Raw genomic sequence first — 9,254 nt, 5'->3', positions numbered from 1 at the left:
TGCAATAACAGTGGCTTTTTGCTGTATTCAAATAATAAAACTGAAATCTCCCATGCTTATGGGCAGCCGACAGAAGAAGAAAGGAGTACTGCTTCAGCCGTAGGGCAGCAGAGGAGCAGACAAGCCAGCTGTGGTGATGCTGCAGTGGCATAGGGCCCAGCCACATGGACATCAGTGAGGTGGTGGCAGAGACCAGGCTGGGCCTCAGGCAAGGTGGCAAGTGGTGTTCACATTGACAGGGATGCAGCCTTCCCCAAGGATGCTCCTCAGGAAAGCAGGTTTCAGAGCAGACGTGCACCATCACCAAACAACGGGAACGTGTGCAGAGCAGATGGAGGCCCTGCTCCCAGCTGTGAGGAACCCAGCTGAGCCTGGCAGAGAAGCAGCAGAACAGTCCCTTCCCTGCACACGCTAAGGAGAGGGCAACCAGGCAAACAAGCTCTTTACCTTGCCGCTATCTCAAGTCAACATTTACCTAAGCTAGTTGTTAGCTCTCTGTTCTGATGCCACTAATCGATTTCCACTAAATCTGAGGGTTGCCTGTTTCCCAGGTAGAATGTTACTTGCAGATCAGCCCCACAAAGCCCTATCGTTGCTCACAAAATGGGATGTGGGTCGGCTCTGAGCTGGTACAGGCAATGCAGTTAGAGGAACCTGGTATAGGGTTCGTTTTGCTGGTTAATTAGTGTCAGAAGTTCAGGGTGACGACTGGGAAATTGGAAACGCTGGCTGTCAACAACTGCTGGTCCTGCGGAGCACTGAGAGGTTGTGCCTGGCTTTCTGTGAGGTGGCTGTGGGGCCTGGCCTCTCTAAAGGCTGTGCAAAGGCTATTGCACAGCCTTTACACAACAGCAGTTCCCTATACGGGCAGGCTTCAGGCTGTGCCTCGCGCTTCACCCTAATCATTGAGGTTCCCATGACTCTCCGGCCCCTCCTCTGGCTCCCAGCATTGGAGGCTGAGCCCTTTGGCCCAACAGCCAGCTCTGAAGCGTCAATACGCCGCCAGGACTCCAGCTTGTGGGGTCAGCATGGTTTCCAGGCAGTGCGTGGTTTTGCTGCTCTGCTTCCCGCTGCTGGTTCCTCCTTCTCTGGAAGCAGGTATGTCACAGGGTATATAGCTGCAATAAGCTCACTGGCAGGAGAGCTCTCCACTGTTGCACATAGGAACCTTTGTCCTTCAAGTTATCCTAAGGCTCTTGCTTTTGGTGATGGCAGTTGTGTGTTTATTCTACCAGCTGAGGGAAACCCCTTCCATGCTCCTGTGTGTCTCTTGCAACCATGTCAGCTGCCCTCACAGGGAGAGTAGCTGGAGCAGCTATGATGTCTATTGAGCTGTGGAACTTTGTAAAGCAGAGAACCGACAGCCTGGCACTCAGCTGACAAGAAATGAGAGAAGGGAAGGGCACTGTGCTTCTGAAGCAGCAAAAGGAAGTGAAGTGGCAGCTCCATGGTAGCTTCAGTGTGTGCCTGAAAAACAGCATCTAGATGAATACAGCAGAACCAGTGCTACGTGGTTCTCAGGTGTCTGCTGACCAGGTCTCTCAAATTGTGATGAACAGGGCTGGAAAAAATATGTTAAAGTCTAAAATGTTCCAGTGTAAATAAGTAGAGGACATAGGAATGGAAGGGGGAGGGTGTTGCTATCCACGCACTTTGCACGTTGCCCTGTTGGGGTCTGGATGTAGGCTGATATATATGCAATGTATCTGCAGTGTGAAGTTAAGTATAAGACCTTAAAGAAAGTCATATTAAATGCACACAGCCTGACTCGATCTCAGCAGAACAACTCAGCTAACATTCCTACGATGGACAAATATTTATGAACATCCTGTGATAAATGAGGTATATGATAAATGAGTACTTTAACCCTTCAGAGAACTTACAGAGGCTATATTAAGCACTGTTTCTGTATCTGTGGCCAAACAGTGGCAAGGAGATCTCACCTGCAGGTCCAAAGGGCACAAGCAGAGTACCCCAGGAGTCAGTTCTGGCTCCAGTCCTGTTTAACATCTTCATTAACAATCCAGGCAATGGGGTAAGGTGTACCCTCAGTAAATTTGCAGATGGCACAAAACTGAGGGGAGCTGCTGATTCACCAGAGGGTCATGCTGCCATTCAGAGGGACCTTGACAGGCTGGAGAGATGGGCTGATAGGAACCACATGAAGGAGAAACAGCTCCAGGCACCCACCTGGAAGTCAGCTCTGCAGAAAAGGACCCAGGAGTTCCAGTGGATGCCATGTTGAAGATGAGTCAGCAGCGTGCCCTGCTCAGCATTGGTGAGGCCACAGCTGGAGTGCTGGGCTCGTCTGTACAAGAGAGATGTGGATGTACTGGAAAGTAGTTAGCCAGCCTGTGGGTTTGTGAAAGTGTGAAAGGTTTTGAGATAAAACTATTGAGGAACAGAGAACTGGGAACTTAAGCCTGACTGCCTGACGCACCACCAAGTGGTTTACCACAGTGAGTACAGGACAGCTGAGTGTTGCCATATGCATCAATCAGTATTAGATGAATCTAGATAAATACATTTCAGCTCCTAGAATTCGAAGAAACTTCATGACACATGTAGGGACCTATTTTATCATGTGTGACGATGCTTTAGGAGTCACTGACATCCAGCACTGAGATACTATGCCGTTTTCTCATGAGCTCTGGGCTCTGTGGGATCCAAGTGCTGTCACTTGACGTGCCAGGAAGCACACCAGAGGAAGGAGGCTCTGGAGGCCTGTGTGCATTTTCCCAGCTTCTCATAAACAGCTCAGAAAGCAGAAAAGCTTTCAGAGGAAATCCTCCTCCCTGCCCTTTCTTTCTGGAGTGCACAGACATATGACCAACTCAACATGCCACTGTTTTACAGTCTTTTTAAAGCAGGAAGAGGCGAACAGCATTTTTCAAAGGCACAGAAGAGCCAATAGCTTCTTCGAAGAGATAAAACTGGGGTCACTAGAGCGAGAATGCATGGAAGAAAAGTGTTCATTTGAGGAAGCAAGAGAGATCTACCGTGATGATGAGAGGACAGTAAGTAACACAGGGCTGGGCAGGTGGGCTCTCTGCTGTAAAAGGGTGTGCTTTGCCTCTTCAAATCATGAGGGGAAAAGAAAGCGCCATGCTGGGGGGCAGTGGGAAGGTGGATTCTCTCTAAGCTGTCTCAGGCTGCCCAGAGAGGTAGGTTGCGGAGCCTCCTTCTATGAACATATTCAAGACCTGCCTGGACATTTTCCCACTTAGCCCACTGCAGGGAACATGCTTCAGCAGTGGGATTGGAATAGATGATCTCCAGAAGCTCCTCCCAACCCTTCTGGTTCTGGGATTCTATGACCCTCCAGCCTCCCAGTAATCCCAGGGCTGACAATCTCTTCAGTCACCACATTGTGCAGTGCTTGCTTCAGTCCCTCCCACCTCATATGAATAGTCACAGACTATTGATGGATAAAACTATCAGTGTGCATTACACTGTGCCCTTGTCTGCTGGCATGAAAGTAATATAGAATGTGGAAAATAATGTACACTATTTTATGGATGTCCTCTTTCATTGATCACAACAGCAAAAATGGCACTGCTGTGGCAGTCTGCAAGCCATCCTATGCTACAGGGGCCGTAGGGCTTCATCTGAGTGACTTCTTTAATTAAATCTCTCACCTTTTTCTTCCAGCAAGAGTTCTGGCACATCTATTCTGGTAGGAGCACTCCATGCTTCCTCGCAGCTGCAGTGATGCTCCCACTGCCGCCGTTCCTCGCGTGACCCAGGCTGACACTGCCTGTTTTTGCAGACCCCAACCAATGTGACTCCAACCCTTGTCAGAATGGAGGGAGCTGCGATGACCAGTTTCAGGATTACGTCTGCCGCTGTCCTCCAGAGTACGAGGGCAAGAGCTGTGAAATAGGTCAGTGCTGATGTGGCTTAACAAAACTAACCCATCACTGCTAACTCAAATATATCTTGAGATGTATAGGAGTGATCAATACTGATGGCTTTAACCAGCTGGGCACTGCTCGGCACCAACATAATTCTCATGCTATGATGATTTTGAACCAGCTGAGAGAAAAGAAGGATGTTTTTTTCCTACCCAAGAGCTGAAGTTGCTTTGGCTTAGAAGCGTAATGCAGTGAGTGAATGAGAGCCAAGCTACACATGCATCCTAAGTACGGCTCTTCCTTCCTTGTCCCTGGAGTTCTTCCTACAGAGCTTTGCCAAGCAGCATCAGCTTTTGATGCAGTTGTTGTATATAAATCACTGAAACCTGCCTGTCTGCCTCACCTCACTGTCAACATTTTAAGCTCTAATTCAATCGTATTAAGCACCAAAATCCACCTTCAGAAACCTTAATGCTCTTTCTCTGCCTTTAGCTGTGGCCGAGAACCTGAAGTGCATTTATGACAATGGCGGCTGTGAGCAGTACTGTGCTGACAAGCAGTCTGAAAAACGAGTGTGCTTCTGTGCAGAGGGCTACGCCTTAGCGAGTGATGGTGTGTCCTGCATTCCCCAAGGTAGGATGCCGTGTGCCCCATGCTTAGTCTGAGCCACCCCTTCAAGAAAACTTTTCAATTGCCTACATTTTAGGATGTGTCATGCATAAATGTCAGCTCCCTACTCCTTCTTCTAGGGCAGAGCTTAGAATGGTAGTCTGGGCTTCTGCTGAAGCACCCCAAAGAAGCAGTATGGAAAGTGTGTGCATGTGCTCAGGGCTAAAGAAGCAGTTCTGAGGGCAGTGCCCTCATACACATGCAGCAATGGAGCATTCATGCGGAGAACTGATAATGACAAGCCAGCTCTCAACAACAGCAAATCTATTAAAAAAATTACTGGTAATGTGCTTATCCCTTATAAGCAGATTCTGCAATGCCACGTGATGGGGAAGCTGCTTCTTTGAAAAGCTGAGAGCAAAGAATTTGATATGCCCCATAGGCCTTAAAGTGCATCTTTGCCTGCTTGAAGAGAGGAAGATGCACTTGTTGTTGCTGCCTTCATGGAGCCAAAATACCAATATTGCTGACTGCATGCTGCAAGAATGCAGAACTCATGAGGCCTCACCTGCAGTACTGCATCCAGGTCTGGGGCCCCCAGCACAGGAGGGATGTGGAGCTATTGGAGCAGGTCCAGAGGAGGCAATCAGGATGGCCAGAGTGCTGAAGCACCTCTCCTATAAGGAAAGCCTGAGGGAACTGGGTTTGTTCAGCCTGTCAGAAGACCTTATTGAGACCTTCCAGTACTTAAAGGAAAATCATAAACAGAGGGGGTCAACTTTTTAAATGAGCAGATAGTGACAGGACAAGGGGGAGTGGTTTTAAACAAAGAGAGGGGAAATTTAGATCAGATGGTAGGAAGAAATTCTTCACTCGGAGGGTGGTGAGGCACTGGCACAGCTGCCCAAAGAAGCTGTGGTGCCCCATCCCTGCAGGCATCATGGAGATGCATTCAACTCAGAGCCATGGCTCCCAAAATGATGAAGTGAGAGCACTTCTTATCAGTGTTACTGCAGAACAATTGCTGGACATAAGGGGTGAGGGATGGTGTGTTAAGTTACAGCACATCTGGCACCCCAAGATTCTAGCAACAGGCTTTTTGCATCTGCTGTGTGAAGGATGTATACAAAATAGCATGGTTTCCTCTGCACTGTGGCTAAGAAGCAGGTTTGGTCCTCGAGACTCAATTATTGCCAGTCTTCACACACATGCTCAGGCTATACAAAGACCTCTGACTGATAAGTGCAGTTTGGAAGAATGAAAGATGACCTGAACAAAAGCAGACTTAGAGACATAGCAGAAGTCACAGTGGTGGTATATGAATCCATCAATGTGAAGCCACATATGTCTTTCTGCAGACAAAAACCTACCTGCCTGCTGAGCTGCTTTGGGTGACTTCAGAGAGCCCATGCTCCCACACTATGAACCTGTTTTTCAGCTAACAAAGCTCCACTGAAGATGTTCATAAGAATCAGTCTGTGACAGTTTGCTGTGAATTCAGTGCAATGAAATCACACTTGTTACTCTTTTTCCTTTTTCAGTGAAATACCCTTGTGGAAAAATACCAGTGCTGGCAAAAAAGAATGTGACTGCTCGGGGCAGAATAGTAGGTGGTGTCACCTGTCCTCCAGGTGAATGTCCATGGCAAGTGAGTCTTCCACTAATATTTAACATTGTCATTGCTGTTTTTCTCGTGAAGCCATTCAGTATTTTAAACGTGTTATGTTAAAATGCATCAAAAGTGTAAGGTTTGGGCAAACCATCTACACCCAGCAGCTCTACCTGTTTCAATCACGCATCTCAGCCTGGTTCTGAATGCCTACTTTCCTAGGAGTTGAGTCGTAATATAACCTCCTCTGCTTCCTGATCCCTCCATTGTTAATTATACTGCTAAGAACTTGACCTAGGGATACACTCTTGGCCATAATACACAGGATCTATGCTTAAAAAATGGAGAAAATGTTGATCAGAAAACTCCTCCCTCCTAAATTCTCTGCAAAATCAGAATAGTATTCTCAAGCACAGTTGTGTATGATGACAGAAAGAAGCAAAACTGGACTCTATTGAGATACAAGTAAAAAACTTGCTTTCTGTTGGCAGGCCCTTATAATACAGGATAAGAAAGGGAAGTGTGGTGGTAGTCTGCTCTCGCCAGAGTGGGTGGTGACTGCAGCTCATTGCCTGGATTACACTCATACCAAACAGCTCCGCGTGAGGCTGGGTATGTATCTCCCTTCCCCGTGTTAACAAGCTGTTGTTGTCTTAATTTCTCCTTCTGAGAAACCAGAGTGAAAACCAAAAAGAGTCAGATTAGAAATCTCCTGCATCCACCCACAAGCTCCCAAGGAATCCAGTTTCTGGCCAACATGACTTGCAATCATTAACTTTTCCAGGTGAATACTCAATAAAAGTTGATGAGAAAACTGAGCAAGAACGTGCAGTTAGCAAGATCATCAGACACGAAGAATACATCAATGGACAAGTCAATCATGACATTGCCCTCTTGAAGCTGGAAACACCCGTGAATCTCACCGATTTTGTGGTGCCAATATGTTTGCCTGAAAAACGGTTTGCAGTGTACGAGCTGTCCTCCATTAAGTTCTCAACGGTGAGCGGATGGGGACGGCTACTAGATGGAGGGGCTACTTCTACTTTTCTGATGCGAGTTGATTTGCCACGTGTAAAGACACAAGAATGTGAAAAGCAGGCTAAGTTAAACGTCACCGAGAATATGTTCTGTGCAGGAGACCTGACTGGCAAAAAAGACTCCTGCAAGGGAGACAGTGGTGGACCTCACGCAACGAAGTATAAGAACACCTGGTTTCTGACTGGGATTGTCAGCTGGGGAAAGGGTTGTGCTGTTGAAGGCAGCTATGGGGTTTACACAAGGGTATCCAGATACATCGACTGGTTGAAGAAGCACATGGAATGACAACAGTGAACCAGAGCATTTCCTTGCCTTCATCCCTCTGTGGCATTTTCCTACTGAAGCATTCCTCCGTTAACTCAGACACATGGTAAAGGTGATATTGTTCACAGTTTTAAATGAGCCTAATGCCTGCCTGAATAGATAAAATAACTTTGATATTGTTGTAAACTTGAATGTCTTGTCAAGAGGCCACAGAAAGGCTCTATCAAACCAGATGCAGAGTCCCTCATTCTTCACCCATTTTCTGGTAATAGAAAAGCTTGGTGCTGAAAAACACTGTCGGTAATGTGTTGAGTACACCGTGATCCTTCCTTGTGCTGCTATCATGGCTGCTGGTAATCAATGATGTACAGACTTCCTGAGCAAGAAGTTGCATGAGTCTGAGAGGTCATGAATGAACCCATTTGCCATACACATGTGCAATCTCATTTACACTTCCTGTGCTGATAGGTCCTGCAATACAATGAAGCAACAGCAGGGGAAAGAGAAATGGTGTTTCTTTTAGCTTATGGTGAAGAAACTTTCTTTTGCAGTTCCAGCAGGTGGATTTGAGAGGGAGGAATTGCAGAACATCCTCAGGACAAGAAATCCAGTAAAAGATTAATTCCACATTTATGGGTTTGCTAAGAAAACTTGATTTTAGTCTTCTTTCACTAAATATTACTGCAGTAAGGCTACTAACAATACATTTATGAGTATTGTGATGAAGACTACCACAGATTTAATCCTACATTTGCCTTCTTGTATAATTGGGATTCTTTCAAGTCATGCTGAATATCAGATCAATCACAAAGGCTTATCAGTATGTAGGACACTCACAGTTGACTCTGGTCTAGCACTGGGAGAGAACGCTGTTATTCTATGGTACATGTGATACCAAACATCCCATAATCTGTGTTACTGACATAGAGGAATGGGGGGTTGCTCTTTTCAGAACAAAGATGGGAAAAGCTGCAAATTCCAGAGACCTGGAAAACAAGGTCTTACTGTATAAAAGCATGCCTCAGAGGTTCTAGTTATACCTAAAAAAATAAGAAGACATAACAAAACCCACTGTGAGTGAGAGAAAATAAGAAAGGAAAGCATTTATGGCAGCAGAAGCAGCATGCAAAACAAATATTACAAAAGAAACCAACAACAAGGAAAATTCCCAGGGAAAAAGGTGACTGGGGGCAGAAGCCAGCAAATAAAGTCTCATTTTCACCAAGATGAGGCACTTGGCATTGCAACATCATCACTCTAGGCCCCTCAAGCTGAAATAGCTGTTGATTTTACAGGCTCCACCGGGAGACTTCTCTACTGTAAATATTGATATTATGAACAAGTCACCCTGCAGAAAAAGGGCAAAATGCAGACAAAACATCCAACCGGTATTAAAGACTGTGTGACATGACTTTTGCACAACAAAGCCAAGAGTTATGCATATTTTTAACATAGCAGCCTGTGTAAACAATCATGGAATCATGGAATCAGTAAGGCTGGAAAGACCTCTAAGATCACCTAGTGCAACCCCAGCCCATCTCCACCATGCCCACTAACCATGTCCCTCAGGGCCACATCCACACTGTTCTTTAACAGTGACTTCCACCCCCTCTCTAGGCAGCCTGTGCCAGTGCCTCACCGTTCCTTCTGATAAGCTGTTTTTCCTAACATCCAGCCAGAACCTCCGCTGGTGCAACTTGAGGCCATTCCCTCTTGTCCTATCACTGTTACCTGGGAGAAGAGGCCAACCTCTACCTCACTACAACCTCCTTTCAGGTAGTTGCAGAAAGCCATAAGGTCTTCCCTAGATCTCCTCTTCTCCAGACTGAACAATCCCAGCTCCCTCAGGCGCTCCCCATAAGACTTGTGCTCCAGACCCC

At 46.5% G+C, this 9,254-nt stretch overlaps 1 protein-coding gene across 2 annotated transcripts; it reads left to right on the top strand.

Moving 5' to 3' along the window:
• Positions 1–587: 587 nt before the first annotated feature.
• F7 (coagulation factor VII) lies at positions 588–7,668 on the top strand. 2 transcript variants are annotated; one of them, XM_032441996.1, is made up of 8 exons: positions 588–1,098; positions 2,857–3,017; positions 3,652–3,676; positions 3,770–3,883; positions 4,347–4,487; positions 6,005–6,111; positions 6,564–6,684; positions 6,857–7,668. In XM_032441996.1, exons 1-8 carry the CDS (start codon positions 1,029–1,031, stop codon positions 7,393–7,395), a joined length of 1,278 nt encoding a protein of 425 aa, XP_032297887.1. In that variant the 5' UTR covers positions 588–1,028; the 3' UTR covers positions 7,396–7,668. The 2 variants fall into 2 exon arrangements, with proteins under 2 accessions (XP_032297887.1, XP_032297889.1); XM_032441998.1 differs by lacking the exon at positions 588–1,098 and adding an exon at positions 1,174–2,278.
• Positions 7,669–9,254: the final 1,586 nt, after the last annotated feature.

Source organism: Coturnix japonica, chromosome 1, assembly GCF_001577835.2.
Source record: "Coturnix japonica isolate 7356 chromosome 1, Coturnix japonica 2.1, whole genome shotgun sequence".
In the NCBI taxonomy this organism is placed as follows: domain Eukaryota; kingdom Metazoa; phylum Chordata; class Aves; order Galliformes; family Phasianidae; genus Coturnix; species Coturnix japonica.
The sequence above is the reverse complement of the archived record's forward strand: the minus strand, read 5'-3'. Positions and strand labels throughout refer to the sequence as shown.

Bases quoted from the DNA above. Each gene is read 5' to 3' on its own strand.
- F7 (XM_032441996.1), top strand. From the start codon at position 1,029: ATGGTTTCCAGGCAGTGCGTGGTTTTGCTGCTCTGCTTCCCGCTGCTG. The intron at 3,018-3,651 runs GTAAGTAACACA...TTTTTCTTCCAG, and splicing joins ACCGTGATGATGAGAGGACA to CAAGAGTTCTGGCACATCTA. The intron at 3,677-3,769 runs GTAGGAGCACTC...CTGTTTTTGCAG, and splicing joins GTTCTGGCACATCTATTCTG to ACCCCAACCAATGTGACTCC.